This window comes from Babylonia areolata, chromosome 2, assembly GCF_041734735.1.
Source record: "Babylonia areolata isolate BAREFJ2019XMU chromosome 2, ASM4173473v1, whole genome shotgun sequence".
NCBI lineage: Eukaryota > Metazoa > Mollusca > Gastropoda > Neogastropoda > Buccinidae > Babylonia > Babylonia areolata.
Genome location: NC_134877.1, coordinates 59,253,217 through 59,273,806, shown reverse-complemented (window position 1 = coordinate 59,273,806; position 20,590 = coordinate 59,253,217). Strand labels below are relative to the sequence as shown.

General features: G+C 46.9%; 1 protein-coding gene across 2 annotated transcripts; it reads left to right on the top strand.

Annotated features, from left to right (window-relative positions):
• LOC143275681 (uncharacterized) lies at positions 1-18,280 on the top strand. Of its 2 annotated transcripts, none has more exons than XM_076579983.1 (4): positions 1-2,222; positions 4,828-5,190; positions 15,001-15,239; positions 17,545-18,280. In XM_076579983.1, the coding sequence occupies exons 1-4, from the start codon at positions 1,628-1,630 to the stop codon at positions 17,887-17,889; spliced, it is 1,542 nt and encodes a 513-aa protein (XP_076436098.1). In that variant the 5' UTR covers positions 1-1,627; the 3' UTR covers positions 17,890-18,280. The 2 variants fall into 2 exon arrangements, with proteins under 2 accessions (XP_076436098.1, XP_076436092.1); XM_076579977.1 differs by having other exon boundaries at positions 14,998-15,239.
• The last annotated feature ends 2,310 nt before the right edge of the window (positions 18,281-20,590 follow it).

Here is a 20,590-nt window from a genome sequence, read left to right as displayed (position 1 = left end):
GTGTCGGTACGAGGGTGGCGCTTATGCACTGTGAAACACACACCGGTTGGGGCACTGGGGAACTGGCAGGCATCTCTCAAGCCCCCCCACTTCCCCCTCCTCCCACTAGGGCTGGAAGAAAGGGGCTGGAGAGAGAAAGTGAAAAGGGTGTTACCATCGTAGAAATACACACTCACAGTTTGTGTGTATGCGTGTGTGTAGTGGTGCAGCCAAGGACCGAGAGCAGCATGTTACAAGTGTGTGTAAAGTGATACATTCAGAAGTGTGCTTGGTATCAGAACTCAGCATCTTCCGAGTCGTTTCTTTGTCGTTTGTCGTTTCAGGACACGGAACCAGGAAACAGGATAGCCTTCTGTCTGCATCAGTTCATGACAGAACTGGTTCACTACGAAACAGTCAGCTCGTGTCACATGGTCTGCGGTTTTCAGAGATTTGATGCAGGCAATGCAAAGACTAAGCTGACTTTTAAAAAGTTGATTGACAACGGTGCGTGGTTTGTATGGCACCTCATGATCTACGTTGTCGCTGGCTGAGTGGTCACGGAGACACTGCAGTATGATCGATGGATGGCTGTCATTGCACGATATTCGGGTTGTGGAAGTAATTGATGTTGCCATTTATGGGAGACGTACACGATTGTTTTGCACATCATTTGTGGATGCGACTGATTTCTTCTGACAAACCGACTGAGGTGTACTTGTGACGTGTGCGTTAGATTTACGAGCTGAAAGATTTTTGGTTGTTTTTTTGGGTTTTTTGTTTGTTTTGTTTTGTTTTTTAGTCCTGTGATATTTTGGAGGATTGTGTCAACGAGTGTGTGAATGACATTCTAAAACAGAGCGCGGGTGGAACAGCGTAACATGACTCATATTTTGCCTCCAGATTCACAATGACAGGTCACTTGAGTGGTCGTCATAGCATCAACTGACCGCCTGAAGCCTGGAAACCTTCCATCCATTATTTGGGAAGTTGTCCATATTTTCAGGACTGACACTGTCACGGAAGTAAGAAGCTGCCAATGGCTGTTAAAACAGCAGAAAGGGGAAGCTGACGTGCTCGACACCCATTTCTAATTCGTTGCAGTGACCATTGTTGTGTCTCTACAGACTTTGTCCTTAATGTTTATCGTGTTTCATAACGACAGGACACTGAGTTGCAGCCTCTGACAAAGAGCGGTCTACTGGGACAGTGTGTAGATGGATGTCACCGGCTGCGATGCTTTGCCTCTGATCTTGAAACCAGTGTAAGATATAGCTGTAGACGACTTCAAATTCCCACTGCATTATGCTATTCACGAAAGACTAAGACAGCACCATTGAACGTTATAACTGATGTGTTGCATAATTGTTGCTGCTTTTTTATATACAGTCAACGAGAAATCGAGTTTTCTGAAGACGGTGGTAGCAGCACTGATACAAACTACTGGACACGTTTGGCTGTGTTTGTTATTTCCACACTACACGTTCTGTCTGCATTATGTAACACATTTCTTTTCCTGCTCACTGACAGCATCTCAACGAATTGAACTGTACGCTATGCTTCCAATTGTCTGATTGAAAATACCGAACTACGAGGAAAAGCATTTCATTGAGGATTTGAACCCACTTCCCCTACCCTAAGCCTCAGGATGTACCCCAGTGCGGGCGGGTACGTTAACGGCGGAAGCGCTGGCACCCGCTTCTCCGTGCGCGACATTCTGAGCTGGACAGCGGAACAGCAGAGCGCGGCACTGACCACCTGCCCCCTGGAATTCCCCCCTCCTCTGTACTGTCCCTACCCATCCTCCTCCTCCTCCGACCTCTCCCCGCCACGCGCCTGTGATCCTTCCTCCGTCTCTCTCCTCCCTACTCAGGAGATGCCGGCGGCTGGTGGTGGTGGTGGTGGTGGTCCTGAGGGCTACCCGCCATGTTGGTACGGGGTGGGTGGTGGGGAGGAGTCCCCTAGCACGCAGTACGTGTCCTCCTCAGAGTGCGGGTCCTACTCCTCCGAGTCGCTGTCATCCTACCTGTCTCCCCAGCAGCCAGGCTCATTCTCCCCGCAGCAGTCCTACTCGCACAGCGTGGGCTCCGCGCTCAGCGTCCTCCACTCCCCTCCCTCCCCCAAGGACTACGACCCCCTCCTCACCCTGCCCATCAGCACCGCACACTGCCTGACTGCCACGCCCATCCTGACATCCCCTCCCTGCCCTGTGGAGGACGACATGCAGCAGACTACTGACAAGGGTGAGGCTGCGTGTGTGTGTGTGGTGGGTAGGGGGTCGGGGCGAGGAGGGCGGGGGGGGGGGGGGGGGGGGAAGGGAAGAGGGGGGCATTCGTCCTTCCACCCGTCCATCCATTCACATTGATCCATCCGTACATTCTTCCCCCCATCCATCAATCCATCCATCTTGATATTTTATGGCATGTGTTATTTTCATTCGTGAAATAATCTGTGTGTGTGTGTGTGTGTGTGTGTGTGTGTGTGTGTGCTGGCGCGCGCGCCCTTGTGCATGCGTGTGTGCATTTGTGCGTGTTTGTATGCATGTCGGGGGGGGGGGGGGGGGGGGGGGGGGGGGGGGGCGGGGGATTGAGAGGGAGAAGTGAGACTACCTTTAGGGGATGATACCATGTGAGAACGTTTTATTGAGTCTACCTCTGGGGGATCGCACTAAATACGAACTTGTTTTACCACCACATCTATGCTTCTCCTGTTGCTGCTTTGAGTCCTGCTTTACAGCGGCTGCGGCCGCAGTTAGTACCACAGCTGTCACTGTTTGTGCTTTTGCTTTTGATACTGCTGCTGCTATTTCTGCCAGTGTTATAATACTTATATTACGACTGATACCCTTGCGCAGAAATGCGTTGATTGAAATGATTTTGTACCTCGCTACCCATCACAGTTGCGGTTGTGTTAAAAAAAAAAATCATTTTGGGGCGGAATAGAATGGTGCGTTACAAATTCGTGAATTACGTGCATGTATTTTGCTTGCAGACTTTTAAAACTAAATGAAGCAGTCAGCTGAAACCAAACCAGTAACCAAGTAACTATGAAAAAAATATTTTAAAAAAGAAAGAAAGAAAAGGTAACAAGAATTCAGTAATAACTTGAAGTTACACCACTCTGCTTTCCCGTGTATTCCTGTCAATCTTCCTGTTGACAAGACCCCACCTCCTCCACTATCCCACTCCTCCCCACCACATACACACCATCCCCTTCAGTTGGTATATGGAGTTAAACGACCTAGTGACTTGTGCTTTTCAGTTCAAATTTGTTTTCAGAGAGTTAGTCTTGTTGTAATTATTTTTTCGCAGCAGCTATCACCTTTTTCTTCTGTCCCCGCCTGCTGTAACCAGTCGTTCCACAGAGTCTGCTGAAACAGAAATGGCCTTCAGATCCGCACGAATATGATGGTGCCCTCAATGTCTGTCAAAAGTCTAGATATTGGACGTTCTCGGCAGCTGGCTAGAGAAAAGCATACTGACTCAAATTTCCGGCACAGCCACGAAATGAACAATGCCAACAGTGACAGTCAGCACTGATGGGCGGACAATGGGGAGTTGGGCGCGAGCGCCATGGCCTTTATGCGTCACGTCCGGCTGTCAGTAGTCCTCCGGAAATAAAAGAATGCGCTGAGAGCACCGGCGCGGAGGTGAACATCAGAGAAGGAAGTCTGTTTCTCTCTCTGTTTCCCTTTTCTCCCTCTCCCCTCTGCGCCATCTCTCATCGCTCAACTTTGCCCCCCTTTTGAGATGCTCAAGTCGGATGTTCTGGGTCATGTGAATTTGAATCAGATTGTTTGTTCTCTCCCTGTTCTGTTGAAACTCGACGGATTTCCACAGGGTAAGGGTCATTGTGAATGAATCAAATGAACTTGAGAACAGAGCACAAACGTGTGAAGATACTTTCTGTTTGCATCCTGTCGAATTTGCATTTTATTACAAAACAAAAATAATGTCTTTGCTTTGTATCAAAGTGTTAGAATAAAGTTTAAGAAAATAATATAAAAATTGTTATTAACCAATGGGACTGTGTGACACAAGTCTTAACTAAAAAAGACAAGACCAGTTTCGCAGACTGAAACTCAACAAATGTGTCTTTTGTGCATGGAAATATAATGAAATGTTAAATGCATAATGGATTGTAATTGAAAACGATTAGCCAAGCCAAATCTTCATGTAAAAAACACACACAAAACACACACACATAAAACGTCCATTGTAGAAATCTGTGTGTGCTTGTTAACTGGACACTGCAACCAGCAATGACCTAACCTCATACTCCTAAGAATACATCTCTCTACACAACATGCATGCGATAAATGAATACAAGCATTGATATTTTCAAGAACACATTTCCATACATGTTTCTCAGTACATATTGCACATTTGTAGTGGATACTTTCAATCAAGTAAATCGCATGACAGTTGGAATTCACTGCGTGTTGGAATGTTCGTTTTGGTAAGGGGAGCCTGAAACGTTCGCCCAGCCGGCAAATGCTGGAAGTACTGAGTGAACGATACACCCATGTGTGAATTTCACTAAAGACAAGACCAAAACACACATTTCTTCTAATTTTGCAGAGGCTCGCTTATCATTCGATGTTTATGTAAGTAACAAGTTGTTGTGCATTGAATTCTATGAAAAGAATTAGGGAAAATATGGCGGGATGAATTTAAATGGATAGGAATGGAAGAGGAGAGGGCTCACGCATGCACGTGAGAGAGAGGGGGGAGAGAGAGAGGGGGGAAGAGAGAGGGTGAGAAAGAGAAAAGAAGAGAGAGAGAGAGAGAGAGAGAGAGAGAGAGAGAGAGAGATGTCTCAATGCGTATTGTTGCCGTCTATCGCCAGAACCCAAGATGGTGAACCAGAGTTTGCCGTCATCATCCCATCCGCCAGAGCAACAGCAATATCAAAATCAACATCAACATCAACGTCAGCAACATGAGGAATCTCCCTCGCAACATCTTCAGCTCTTCCATCAGCAACAGCCATCGAAGAGACAACACCACCAGCAGCATCAACAACAGCAACAACATCATCATCATCAACAACAACGACAATACCAACAGCATGGAAAACTGATGTGCCCGCCCACAGCTCTCGTCAAACCGGAAACTGGAGGAACAGTAACGCCCCCTGGTTGTACCAAGAGCAGGGTGGGACCGTATACGTTCGATAACCCTGACCTTCTTCCGGCCTCAGTTATGACTGGTATGTGGTTGTTAGCACACTTGTATTTGTCGAGGAAATTTGTCACTGACTGGGAATCCTCTGTCTCTCTCTGTCTCTGTCTCTGTCTGTCTGTCTGTCTTTCTCTTCCCTTCTCTCTCTGTCTGCCTGCTTCCATTATCATAATATGTACAGCCATTTCTAAGTAAAGAATATGCATGCAGTAAAATATAACAATAATAAATAAAAACTAAAGTCACTAGTGAAAATCTTGAGTGACATATTGATTGCATTTTGTCATAGCAGTTTTCACTGTGTGAAATTCGGGCTGCTCTCCCCAAGGAATGTGTGTGGCTGCAGTGCAGCGCCACGCTTTTTTTGTGCCTGCAAGTGTATTTGTTTTCCAGTGAAATGAGATTTTTCTACATAATTTAGCCAGGGAAATCATTTAGCTGCCGTGGTTTCTTTTACGTGCGCTAATTGCATACGGACGCTCAGTTTATTGTCTCATCCGAATGACTAGCGACCCGACAACCACTCAAGGTCTAGTGGAGGAGGACAAAATACTGGCTAATTTGGGATTCGAACCTGCTGGTCCAGATTCTCTCTCTTTTCTAGGCGGAGGCGTTAACGTTAACCAGACAACAATCCACACTTTTCTCTATTACAACATATGCTTTACAACTGGAGTGGGCTTAGGGGAGAGGATCGGGAAGGGGGGTAGTTGCGCTGATTAGGCCTTGAGAGCCTGAACAAATGCTTCAGGCATTCAAGTGATGATGGAAAACAATCTCTCTCTCTCTCTCTCTCTCTCTCTCTCTCCTCACACACACACACACACACACACACACAACACACAGATATATATATATATGGTGGTGGTGTGTCCATCGAGATCGATGATGACCATCGTTGTCATCCAGATGGGGGATGGGGGGAGGGTGGTGGTGGGGTGGGGGGAAGGATGCTCATGAGTCTATCTGTGAGTGCGCAGATGGCTGAATAGTCCAATCTGCGCATGAAATGTTCGCTGACAGTTGGGGCAGACAAAGACAGGCATATCATTGTCAGGGAGCTTGTTTGCCCGTGACTTTCTGGCCTGCCTCTTCTGAACAGCTGCAGCAGTCCTGTTGGCCTCGCACAACTTGGCGCCTTTGTGCACAACAGCGCGCCATTTGTTACGGTCCACTGCAGATTCCTCCCAGGAGTCAGGGTTGATATCAAACGCTTTCAGAGAGACTTTCAGAGTATCTCTGAAGCGCTTCTTCTGACCTCCGTGTGATCTCTTCCCTTGTTGCAGCTCACCATAGAAGAGCCTTTTGGGCGGCCGATGGTCTGGCATGCGCGCCACGTGTCCAGCCCAGCGAAGCTGGGACTGCATCAGGATGGTGAAGATGCTGGGAAGGGTGGCTTTTGCGAGCACCTCTGTGTCTGGGGTCCTGTCTTGCCACTTGATGTTCAGTAGCTTCCTGAGGCATGTTGTGTGGAAGTGGTTCAGCTTCTTGGCATGTCGTTGGTACACTGTCCAAGTTTCGCAGCCGTACAGTAGTGTGGGGAGAACTACTGCTCTGTAGACCTTTAGCTTGGTCTCAAGACTAATGCCTCTTCTGTTCCAGACATTTGCACTGAGTCTACCAAAAGTTGCACTTGCTCTTGCAATCCTGACATTCACTTCATCGTCGATGGTCGCATTTCGTGACAGTGTGCTGCCAAGGTATGTGAACCGCTCCACCGCACTGAGTCTCTGACCGTTGACTGTGATGTTGGGCTCAACGTAGGGTTTCCCTGGGGCTGGCTGATGGAGAACTTCAGTTTTCCTCGTGCTGATGGTAAGGCCGAAGTTCCTGCTGGCAGTGGCAAACTTGTCGACGCTGAGTTGCATGTCAGCTTCAGATCCAGCGTTGAGGGCACAGTCATCAGCAAACAAAAAGTCTCTGATGATGTCTGTCATGACCTTCGTTTTTGCTTGAAGCCTTCTGAGGTTAAACAGCTTGCCATCTGTTCGGTACTTTAGGCCGATTCCAACATCGCCATCTCTGAAGGCATCAGTAAGCATTGCAGAGAACATGAGGCTGAACAGCGTTGGAGCCAGGACGCAGCCTTGCTTGACACCATTTGTGACAGCAAAAGGAGCAGATGTTTCGCCATTGTCCTGGACTCGAGCCTGCATACCTTCATGGAATTGGCTGACCAAGGAAATAAATTTCTGAGGGCATCCGTACTTGGCCATGATCTTCCACAGTCCCTCTCTACTCACGGTGTCAAAGGCCTTAGTGAGGTCGACATAGGTGGAGAACAGATCAGCATTTTGCTCCTGACATTTCTCTTGCAGCTGCCTTGCAGCAAACACCATGTCGGTGGTTCCGCGCTCTTTCCGGAATCCACATTGGCTCTCAGGCAAATGACCTTGGTCAAGGTGTGCTGTGAGGCGGTTTAGTAGGATCCTGGCAAGTATCTTGCCTGCGATGGAGAGCAAGGAAATGCCCCGATGGTTATCACAGGCTTGCCGGTTCCCCTTTCGCTTGTACAAGTGAATGATAGATGCATCTTTGAAATCCTGGGGGATCGTCTCTTCTTTCCACATGAGTGAGTACAGCTGATGAAGCTTCTCAGTCAGCACAGTGCCTCCATCCTTGTAGACCTCTGCTGGTATGGAGTCTGAGCCAGGTGCTTTGCCACTGGATAGCAGACGGATTGCTTTCTGGGTCTCAAGAAGTGTTGGCGGATCGTCCAGTGCTTCGTTGGTGGGGACTTGTGGGAGACGGTCTATGGCTTCATCATTTATGGAGGAAGGGCGATTTAAGACACTGTTGAAGTGCTCAGCCCATCGTTCGAGAATGTTCTCCTTCTCGGTGATCAAGGTATTCCCATCTGCACTGAGGAGGGGGGATGATCCTGAGGATGTGGGGCCATAGACTTCTTTTAAGGCATCATAGAACCTCTTCATATCGTGCCTGTCAGCATATCCCTGGATCTCATCAGCTTTGTCACTCAGCCACTTATCCTGCATCTGGCGTAACTTTTGCTGAACAGTCCTGCGGATGGCATTGTACGCATCCTTTTTTGATGTGGACTTTGGGTTGCTCAGGTGGGCTTGATGCAGACGGCGTTTCTCATCCAGAAGCTGCTTGATTTCATCACAGTTTTCATCAAACCAGTCTTTGTGCTTTCTGATCATGGGTCCCAGGGTCTCTGAAGCTGTACTATAGATCAGCTCACGCAGGGTCCTCCAGTCAGACTCCACATTCTGGTTGTTCAGAGAGGCGGATTCCAGACGATCTTCCAGCAGCTCCACAAAGGACTGTTTGATGGTGATGTTTTTCAGCTTAGCGATGTTGAGCCGTTTTGGAGCCTTCTGGCCTTGGGGGCGTCTCTTGGGCTGGATTCGAATATTCAGCTTCGAGACTACAAGGCGATGGTCTGTCCAACACTCGGCGCCGCACATGGTCTTTGTTACACGTACATCTTGCCTATCCCTTTTCCTGACGATGACATAATCGATGAGATGCCAATGCTTTGAGCGAGGGTGCATCCATGACGTCCTGTTACGGGTAGGGAGGCAGAAAACTGTGTTGGTTATCAGCAGTTCGTGCTCTGCACATGTCTGAAGCAAAAGCAATCCATTTGGGTTGCAGTGGCCCACACCGTGCTTTCCAATCACTCCATCCCAGGAGATGTAGTCAGAGCCAACTCTAGCATTGAAGTCCCCAAGAATGATGAGCTTGTCTGCTTTAGGGATGGCAGCAATGACAGAGTGAAGGTCCTCGTAGAACTTCGCCTTCACTTCATCCAGGTTGGTCATGGTTGGGGCGTAGGCACTGACAATGGTGAGGTGCTTCTGGCCAGATGCCAGTGGGAGTTTCATGGTCATAAGCCTATCGTTGACTCCCTTTGGGATTCCAGCTAGCTTGCTGACAAGTGCTGTTTTTACTGCAAAACCAACACCAGCCTCACGTCGCTCTTCGCTTCCTCGTCCACTCCAGAAGAAGGTGTAACCAGATCCCCGTTCACAGAGCTCGCCTTCGCCTGCAAGCCGAGTCTCACTCAAGGCTGCGATGTCGATATTGTATCTGGCGAGTTCGGATGCAACTAGTGCTGTTCTCCTTTGGGGTCTGTCCGCATTATCTCTGTCCAGGAGAGTCCTTATGTTCCAAGCACCAATGGTGAGAGGAACGATCCTTGCTTTTTTCTTTTCTTTCTCTTTGTTTCGACCGCTGATGTAGGGTCCCCGCCAGCCGCGGTATGCTGGCCAGGGTGATATGGAGCAGGCAATTTTTAGGGCACCTTTTCTAGCCCCTTCCTCATGCCAGGGAGGTGAGCAGTGCATTCCTAAAGAGGGCTGCTCAGACGCTCAGACGGCTGCCGAGCTCCATCGCTGCTCCTGTCGACGAAGAACGACCCTATGGCCTGAGCCGCCTGCGTGCAGGTCTGCGGCTGCGACTGCCAGTGTACCCACACCTGTCGTTTCGTCGCTCGCCTGTCGCCACAGGACTTGGGGGTGATGAAATGATGAAGGATGAAAGGTCATTTTGGATGACTGATGACTTGCGCGATGAGTTTGTTTAAAGTGAAGAGGAGTTGCGCAACGTCGACCTCACTCTCTCGTCCGGGTCCACCAATTTCCAGTGGCAAGACTAAGTCGAGACGACTGGAGGATGAGCACGGATGCAGTGGATGACCAAGATATCCTTTCGGTGTCTCATCTTGCTCTCTGCACTCCACAGTGCGTTGCTGTAACCGCCTATATATATATATATGGATAGGGTGGGGATGGGGTGGGGGCGTTATTGAAATAATTTGATTGAAAAGAAGAGGATAAACTATCTGTATAAAATCGAACAAAACAGAAAGGGAACATAAACGACAAAAACTAAAAAAATAAATAAATAAATAAATTAAAAAAAAATCAACATTTTAATCCTGGGAGTGATGTCACAGCCTTTCTTCATTATTATCCACTGAAAATTTAACCTTTCTTGTCTTAAAGATTCAGGCCAAAAGTACGTGTTGTCAGTCGATCGTGTCTTGTTGCGTGGGGCTTCTGATCCAGTGAACACCAGGGATCAGAGGGTTCGAGGCCCCGTTTTGGCATGGTGTTGCGTGTCCTTGTGAAAGGCACTCCGATGGCCCTCACTTCACTGCATTGTGTTGAGTCGTTGTATTGTATTGTGTGACCTTTCGTTACCTTTTTTTTTTTTAACACCTACAAGTGGATCCTTCTATAGAAATTTGAACTCGTGCTTGCGGTGAGTTCTTTTAAGTACAAGCAACACGCGGGTGCTCGGTTTATCGTCTTATACCATCACGAAAATTCTTGTAGACGGGTAGAAAATACTGGCAAGTGTGTAAGGGGTACCTGATCTCGCTTGGGGAAGGTTAAAATGGCAGAGGGAGAGTGTTGGGCCCCATCTTCCTCTTCTGAGCCCTCGACACTGCTGAGTCACTGTCCCAACGGCCTTGATCGTGTGGGACTGGTGGTGGTGGTGGTGTGTGTCCATCGAGATCGATGATGACCATCGTTGTCATCCAGCTGGGGGATGGGGGGAGGGTGGTGGTGGGGTGGGGGAGAGGATGCTCATGAATCTATCTGTGAATGCGCAGATGGCTGAATAGTCCAATCTGCGCACGAAATGTTCGCTGACAGTTGGGGCAGACAAAGACAGGCATACCATTGTCAGGGAGCTTGTTTGCCCGTGACTTTCTGGCCTGCCTCTTCTGAACAGCTGCAGCAGTCCTGTTGGCCTCGCACAACTTGGCGCCTTTGTGCACAGCAGCACGCCATTTGTCACGGTCCACTGCAGATTCCTCCCAGGAGTCAGGGTTGATATCAAACGCTTTCAGAGAGACTTTCAGAGTATCTCTGAAGCGCTTCTTCTGACCTCCGTGTGATCTCTTCCCTTGTTGCAGCTCGCCATAGAAGAGCCTTTTGGGCAGCCGATGATCTGGCATGCGCGCCACGTGTCCAGCCCAGCGAAGCTGGGACTGCATCAGGATGGTGAAGATGCTGGGAAGGGTGGCTTTTGCGAGCACCTCTGTGTCTGGGGTCTTGTCTTGCCACTTGATGTTCAGTAGCTTCCTGAGGCATGTTGTGTGGAAGTGGTTCAGCTTCTTGGCATGTCGTTGGTACACTGTCCAAGTTTCGCAGGCGTACAGTAGTGTGGGGAGAACTACTGCTCTGTAGACCTTTAGCTTGGTCTCAAGACTAATGCCTCTTCTGTTCCAGACATTTGCACTGAGTCTACCAAAAGTTGCGCTTGCTCTTGCAATCCTGACGTTCACTTCATCGTCGATGGTCGCATTTCGTGACAGTGTGCTGCCACGGTATGTGAACCGCTCCACCGCACTGAGTCTCTGACCGTTGACTGTGATGTTGGGCTCAACGTAGGGTTTCCCTGGGGCTGGCTGATGGAGAACTTCAGTTTTCCTCGTGCTGATGGTAAGGCCGAAGTTCCTGCTGGCAGTGGCAAACTTGTCAACGCTGAGTTGCATGTCAGCTTCAGATCCAGCGTTGAGGGCACAATCATCAGCAAACAAAAAGTCTCTGATGATGTCTGTCATGACCTTCGTTTTTGCTTGAAGCCTTCTGAGGTTAAACAACTTACCATCTGTTCGGTACTTTAGGCCGATTCCAACATCGCCATCTCTGAAGGCATCAGTAAGCATTGCAGAGAACATGAGGCTGAACAGCGTTGGAGCCAGGACGCAGCCTTGCTTGACACCATTTGTGACAGCAAAAGGAGCAGATGTTTCGCCTTTGTCCTGGACTCGAGCCTGCATGCCTTCATGGAATTGGCTGACCAAGGAAATAAATTTCCGAGGGCATCCGTACTTGGCCATGATCTTCCACAGTCCCTCTCTACTCACGGTGTCGAAGGCCTTAGTGAGGTCGACATAGGTGGAGAACACATCAGCATTTTGCTCCTGACATTTCTCTTGCAGCTGCCTTGCAGCAAACACCATGTCGGTGGTTCCACGCTCTTTCCGGAATCCACATTGGCTCTCAGGCAAATGACCTTGGTCAAGGTGTGCTGTGAGGCGGTTTAGTAGGATCCTGGCAAGTATCTTGCCTGCGATGGAGAGCAAGGAAATGCCCCGATGGTTATCACAGGCTTGCCGGTTCCCCTTTCGCTTGTACAAGTGAATGATAGATGCATCTTTGAAATCCTGGGGGATCGTCTCTTCTTTCCACATGAGTGAGTACAGCTGATGGAACTTCTCAGTCAGCACAGTGCCTCCATCCTTGTAGACCTCTGCTGGTATGGAGTCTGAGCCAGGTGCTTTGCCACTGGATAGCAGACGAATTGCTTTCTGGGTCTCAAGAGGTGTTGGCGGATCGTCCAGTGCTTCGTTGATGGGGACTTGTGGGAGACGGTCTATGGCTTCATCATTTATGGAGGAAGGGCGATTTAAGACACTGTTGAAGTGCTCAGCCCAGCGTTCGAGAATTTTCTCCTTCTCGGTGATCAAGGTATTCCCATCTGCACTGAGGATGGGGGATGATCCTGAGGATGTGGGGCCATAGACTTCTTTTAAGGCATCATAGAACCTCTTCATATCGTGCCTGTCAGCATATCCCTGGATCTCATCAGCTTTGTCACTCAGCCACTTATCCTGCATCTGGCGTAACTTTTGCTGAACAGTCCTGCGGATGGCATCGTACACATCCTTTTTTGATGTGGACTTTGGGTTGCTCAGGTAGGCTTGATGCAGACGGCGTTTCTCATCCAGAAGCTGCTTGATTTCATCACAGTTTTCATCAAACCAGTCTTTGTGCTTTCTGGACATGGGTCCCAGGGTCTCTGAAGCTGTACTATAGATCAGCTCACGCAGGGTCCTCCAGTCAGACTCCACATTCTGGTTGTCCAGAGAGGCGGATTCCAGACGATCTTCCAGCAGCTCCACAAAGGACTGTTTGATGGTGATGTTTTTCAGCTTAGCGATGTTGAGCCGTTTTGGAGCCTTCTGGCCTTGAGGGCGTCTCTTGGGCTGGATTCGAATATTCAGCTTCGAGACTACAAGGCGATGGTCTGTCCAACACTCGGCGCCGCACATGGTCTTTGTTACACGTACATCTTGCCTATCCCTTTTCCTGACAATGACATAATCGATGAGATGCCAATGCTTTGAGCGAGGGTGCATCCATGACGTCCTGTTACGGGTAGGGAGGCAGAAAACTGTGTTGGTTATCAACAGTTCGTGCTCTGCACAGGTCTGAAGCAAAAGCAATCCATTTGGGTTGCAGTGGCCCACACCGTGCTTTCCAATCACTCCATCCCAGGAGATGTAGTCAGAGCCAACTCTAGCATTGAAGTCCCCAAGAATGATGAGCTTGTCTGCTTTTGGGATAGCAGCAATGACAGAGTGAAGGTCCTCGTAGAACTTCGCCTTCACTTCATCCGGGTTGGTCATGGTTGGGGCGTAGGCACTGACAATGGTGAGGTGCTTCTGGCCAGATGCCAGTGGGAGTTTCAAGGTCATAAGCCTATCGTTGACTCCCTTTGGGATTCCAGCTAGCTTGCTGACAAGTGCTGTGGGACTGGTAGTGTTGAGTTCAACGACCTATTATTGGCTTACACCCGAAAGGCCAACTTGTCCAGGGTTCGGGTCTTGGAAAGCTATGGGACTTTTAACCTTTTAATGGGTCTTAGAAAGCTATGGGACTTTTAACCTTTTAATGGGTCTTAGAAAGCTGTGGAACTTTTAACCTTTTTAAGAGTCTTAGGAAGCTATGGGACTTTTAACCTTTTAATGGGTCTTAGAAAGCTATGGGACTTTTAACCTTTTAATGGGTCTTAGAAAGCTACGGGTCTTTCAACCTTTTAATGGGTCTTGGAAAGCTGTGGGACTTTTCACCTTTTAATGGGTCTTAGAAAGCTGTGGGACTTTTAACCTTTTAATGGGTCTTAGAAAGCTTTGGGACTTTGAACCTTTTAATGGGTCTTAGAAAGCTGTGGGACTTTTAACCTTTTAATGGGTCTTAGAAAGCTGTGGGACTTTTAACCTTTTAATTGGTCTTAGAAAGCTGTGGGACTTTTAACTTTTTAATGGGTCTTAGAAAGCTTTGGGACTTTTAACCTTTTAATGGGTCTTAGAAAGCTATGGGACTTTTAACCTTTTTAGGGGTCTTAGAAAGCTATGGGACTTTTAACCTTTTAATGGGTCTTAGAAAGGTTTGGGACGTTTAACCTTTTAATTGGTCTTAAAAAGCTTTGGGATTTTTAACCTTTTAATGGGTCTTAGAAAGCTTTGGGACTTTTAACTTTTTAATGGGTCTTAGAAAGCTGTGGGACTTTTAACCTTTTAATGGGTCTTAGAAAGCTATGGGACTTTTAACCTTTTTAGGGGTCTTAGAAAGCTATGGGACGTTTAACCTTTTAATGGGTCTTAGAAAGCTGTGGGACTTTTAACCTTTTAATTGGTCTTAGAAAGCTGTGGGACTTTTAACCTTTTAATGGGTCTTAGAAAGCTGTGGGACTTTTAACTTTTTAATGGGTCTTAGAAAGCTGTGGGACTTTTAACCTTTTAATGGGTCTTAGAAAGCTGTGGGACTTTTAACCTTTTAATGGGTCTTAGAAAGCTATGGGACTTTTAACCTTTTAATGGGTCTTGGAAAACTGTGGGACTTTTAACCTTTTAATGGGTCTTGGAAAGCTGTGGGACTTTTAACCTTTTCAATGAGTCTTGAGACTTGAAAATGTATGGGACTTTTAATCTTTTAATTGGGTCCTGCAAAGCTATGGGACTTTAAACCTTTGAATTGAATTCTAGAAAGTCTTGGGACATTTAACCTTTTGGTTTTGGTCTGGGAAAACTATGGAACTTTACTTAACTTTTGATTTAACTCCGCAGGAGGAGGAGGAGGAGGAGAAGGAGGAAGAGGAGGCTGTGGAGGAGGAGGAGGAGGAGGAGGAGGAGGAGCGGTGAGTGGACAGAAGACAGGCCTCCTCAAGCAGCGAGAGAAGCGCAAGGCGCGCGTTCTTTTCTCGCAGACGCAGGTGCACGAGCTGGAGCGACGTTTCAAGCAGCAGCGCTACCTGTCGGCCCCTGAGCGAGATCACATGGCCACCATGCTGCGCCTCACTTCCACCCAGGTCAGGGTACAGGATAGTAGAATACTGTATCAGGATACAGGATAGTGAAATATTTTATCGGGATACAGGAAAGCAGAATACTTTATCGGGCCCGGGGTACAGGATACAGGAAAGCAGAATACTTTATCGGGAAACATGATAGCAGAATGCTTTATTGGAATACAGGATGGCAGAATACATTTGGGGGATACAGGATAGCAGAATACTTTATTGGAGTACTAGATAGTAGAATGCTTTAACAGGGTACAGGATAACAGAATATTTTAACGGGATACAGGATAGTATAACACTTTATTGGAATACCAGATAGTAGAATATTTTAACGGTATACAGAATAGTAGAATACTGTATCGGGATACAGGATAGCAGAATACGTTATTAGAATACTAGATAATAAAATACTTTAACGGGGTACGAGTTAGCAGAATACCGTTTCGGGATACAAGGATAGCAAAATACTTTATTGGGATACAGGGTAGCAGAATATTTCATCGGGATACAATGATTGCAGTATACTTTATTGGGATACAGGATAGTAGAATACTGTATCCGGATACAAGGATAACAGAATACTTTATTGGGATACAGGAAAGCAGAATACATTTTTGGGATACAAGATTGCAAAATGCTTTATCAGGATACAGGATAGCAGAATACTTTATCGGAATACTAGATAGTAGAATAGGATAGTAAAATACTTTATCGGGATACAAGATAATAAAATAGTTTTAGAATTTAAAAAAAATCAAAAAAAAATCGATGTTTCAGCCAAACATTTTCAGTTACTCAGTTGTTTATGAACGATAGCTATGGTGTGCTCTTTGCAAGGAATGAAAGTGCTCGCGCAAGAAAGCATCTATAGTTATGAGTGGTGCTCATTACATCAGCTGTTTTCACAACTGTTTCCCCAAACATTAAGCATCATTTTACCTTGCTCTCAAGACGAAAGCTGCAGTTTCGCGTGTCAGGTGGTCCCCGACTTCTTGTGAACGCTATATCTTTGCATATTTTATATAGGAACTATATATCTATCTCTCTCTCTCTCTCTCTCTCTCTCTCTCTCTCTCTCTCTCTCTCTCTATATATATATATATATATATATATATATATATATATATATATGTATTTCTTTTTATCACAACAGATTTCTCTGTGTGAAATTCGGGCTGCTCACACCAGGAAGAGCGCGTTGCAACACTACAGCGCCACCCTTTTTATTTTATTTTATTTTTTTCCCTGCTTGCAGTTTTATTTGTTTTTCCTATCGAAGTGGTTTTTACTACAGAATTTTGCCAGGAACAACCGGTTTTTTTCTGCCGTGGGTTCTTTTACGTGCGCTAAGTGCGGCTGAGCCGTGATTCGAACCAGCGCGCTCAGATTCTCTCGCTTCCTAGGTGGACGCGTTACCTCTAGGCCATCACTCCACATTTATTCCACACACAGACACAGACACAGACACACACACACACACACACACACACACACACACACACACACACACACACACACACAATATGAGCACAGCAGATGATAATCACTTTTGTAATGTTCCGAGACACATGATTTGGGGCTAGCATTACGGTAACGAATGAGTATAATTATTATTCTGATGCTTGAAGGTAGAAGAAACCGTTGTGTCACAGCAGAAGACAAGACTACTTAAAAAAAAGAAGAAAAAAAAAAAGACTAGATGGCATCTTCATTTCATTCATAGTAATCAAAAATCAAAAACTCTTTTTCACCGTTACGTCCAACCACCCAACTTGAAAATTTTAAATACAATAACTTCTGCACACACACACACACACACACACACACACACACACACACACACACACACACACACACTACCTCAAACACACAAACACGCGCACATACACGCGCGTGCGCGCACACACACACAAACACACACACACACACACACACATACACACACACACACGCACACGCACACACACTCACACACACACACTAACACACACAGACATCCACACGCACAAACACACATGAACACACACACACACACACACACACACATACACAAACACCCACCCCATCCAGCGCCCCCACCCCCACCCCTACACACACGTACACACACTTCCACCTCCACCCCCACTTCCTCCCTCCCACAACCTCCACTCACCCTCCACCCCCACCCCCACCCCCAGTCCCAGGCCGGACGATGTGGTACAGATATGTATATATATATATATATATATATATATATATATATATATATACAGAGAGAGAGAGAGAGAGAGAGAGAGAGAGAATTTCTATGCACGTTCGTGTCCTTTCGTTGCAGGTGAAGATCTGGTTCCAGAACAGACGCTACAAGTGCAAGCGGCAGCGGCAGGACAAGGACCTGGAGCTGGGCACGGTGCCCTCGCGCCGAGTGCCCGTGCCCCTGCTGGTCAAGGATGGTCGCCCCTGCCTGCCCCACCACTCCCCCTACACCACTTCCGCCCCCTACAACGTCACCACCGCCGCTGCCGCTGCAGCAGCCGCCTTTCAGGGCTACCATCCCCCGTCCCCTCACTCCGTCGTCGGCTTTCCAGAGCTTGGCGGTGGCGGTGCGGGACAACTCCAGCAAGGAGGCTACCCGGGCCAGCCCCACCACCTCCCTCCTCCTGGCGTCAGGGCCTGGTGACCTGACCTCACTGCTTGGCTGTGTACACTGCGCTACACTGCGTTACACTACACTACGCTGCACTGCGCTACACTACACTACGCTGCACTGCGCTACACTGCGATACACTACACTGCGCTGCGCTACCCTACACTGCGATACGCTACACTACACTACACTGCGCTGCGCTACACTACACCCCCCACACCCCCGCCCGCCGTACCCCCTCTCTCTCTCTCCACACACACACACACACACACACACACACACACACACACACACACACACACACAATCGTCTAATATCACTAATAATGAAAAGATGCCAAAGAACGACCAAACACACACACACACACACACACACACACACACACACACACACACACACACACACACACACACACGTAAATGACTTCAGTTGCGATTATCTTATCAAAACGGACTCGTGATCGAAATGCAAACCATGCACTCATGTGATGAGAACTCCGTCACTGCTGTCAGTACCAGGCGCGAGAATATGAACAGCGAGGACGCAAACTGCTGCACTTAATTTTCAACTTACGGCATTCAACACACACACACACACACACACACGTACGCACGCACGCACGCAAGCACGCACGCATGCACGCACGATGGGGAGGTGGGGAGGAAGTGGAACTGCTACGTTTTTGTCAAGATAAAGACACAAAGACACTCGATTTCACCACACCATCATTGCTGGTGCTTCCCACACACTGTGACCTTATTGGTTCTGGCGACCTCATCGTTCTTGGGGACAGTTCCATGTCTGTTCCAGAGTTCCCAAATCAGCTTTTTGTGACCTCGTGCTTCTGAACAGAAACTTCCACAGCCGTCTCAAAATATCGGCTTAGAGTGTCGGTGATATCGTTGTTCGTCTCAAACTTTCCCCACCTTCTTCTTCACACCCCTTCACTGCCATGCACGTATGTGGCACGTGCATAGTGACTTCCCTGATTACGTCATAAGAAGAAGGGAAATAACTCTGGAAGGTTGAAAATTCATTCAGTTTATCTAGAGTGGTGTATATCTCTAGACTTTTTTTTTTTTCTCAGTTTTAGCCTTTTTGTTTTGGATATTGTTTCATTACCACTTTCTACTGTTTTCCCCCTGGCACTGAAGGGGTACAAAAGTGTGTGTTTCGATGGGAAGAAGTTTTGACAACGATTTTGTGACGTGCTATCTTTTTCATTTGATGTTTATAGAGTTGCTTCACTTCATCACTAATTACTATCCTTCAAGGCATGATAATTTTATAACGATTATTTCATAAATGGTTACCTCCCTCTTCAAGACAAGCTTACGACCCCGCGACGGACAGGGATGTTATGGAGTGTGTGGGTGTAGTGGAGCTTTTCTGACATTGATTTTCTAATGCACTCGCACCCTTCGATGAAGTTCTGACCATGATAATGCCATTACCACTGTTCTGTTCTTGACGTGATGGAAGCTGGGCTCGTGACATGATTCTCTTCATCACCCAGATGACGTATTGTGATGTCAAGAGTTAGGTTCCGTCGGCAAGGTGAAGCAAAAATTGGATTATTCTCTCCCCCCCCCCCCCCCCCCCCACCCCGAGTTACCCTTTTACGGTTCCAGATGAACATTCTAATCTGGTGATTAACATATAAACATGTATCAATGTGTCTTAATGATAAACGTGCCTTGCCGACATTCATGTACCTGTCGATTCTTTATTATTTTTTAATTAAAAAAAAATCTTTTAAAAATATTTTTAGTCATTCAAACCTGTTCACAGGTGCTGTACAGGGATCATTATGACAATCATTTGATACTTGTATTGTTGAATTGTACTTGACGGAACCGATGTTCTTATGAGCTGGATATCTGTATGTAATGATAATATTATTCAGCACGAAAATCTTTAACGTGTGGCTTTTGGTGACAATTATTTACGTCAGAGTTTGGATGACCGTTTTTAACTTGTTGGTGGAAATGATCATTAAAACAAGATGAACATTATACAAGTGTTTGTGACATTCATTTGTGTGGATTGAAGTAATATATATATATATATAATAACTAATAATAGACAGCTGCATTCAAAGGACAGAAGCATAAGAACCCACAGAACAAATTATCAAAATACCCGATTATAATTTATCATAATACCCAATACGATTTAAGGCCCCTATTATTGTGTATACCTTCAGAACCACATTAAAAAGATAAGGGGTCTTCTGGTTCAGAGGGTATGGCAGTTGTTTTGTTTTGTTTTGTTTTGTTTTGTTTTGCCCATCGCTGAGAACTGGATGACAGGCTGTAACATAAATTGTCACACCCATCCACTCTTTCCAAGTGGTTCTTGTGACCTCTCCTCCTCCGTCCTTCCACTTCTCCCCTCACCCCTCCTTACCATGTAATAATTATCTGTTCTCTCCTTCCCCTGGGTCAGTATGATCATTATAAATGCCCATACTTTTGCGGGGTATTTCTTCACCCGCTACGAACAGTGCAACTTGCACCAAGACCCAAACCTTGAACAACTTAAGATTATTGAGGGTTTTGGGCCAATAAGTCGTTAAACTCCACTTTGATATAATCATTTTTGACTCACTTGTGTAAACAAAGTGAGTCCATGTTTTTTAATCCGGTCTTCGGTTGTCATGAGTGTGTGTGTGTGTGTGTGTGTGTGTGTGTGTGTGTGTCCGTGGTAAACTTTAACATTGCCATTTTCTCTG

Coding starts and splice junctions, on each gene's coding strand:
- LOC143275681 (XM_076579977.1), top strand. CDS start 1,628: ATGTACCCCAGTGCGGGCGGGTACGTTAACGGCGGAAGCGCTGGCACC. Junction 5,191..14,997: donor TCCGGCCTCAGTTATGACTG/GTATGTGGTTGT, acceptor TTAACTCCGCAG/GAGGAGGAGGAGGAGGAGAA. Junction 15,240..17,544: donor TGCGCCTCACTTCCACCCAG/GTCAGGGTACAG, acceptor CTTTCGTTGCAG/GTGAAGATCTGGTTCCAGAA.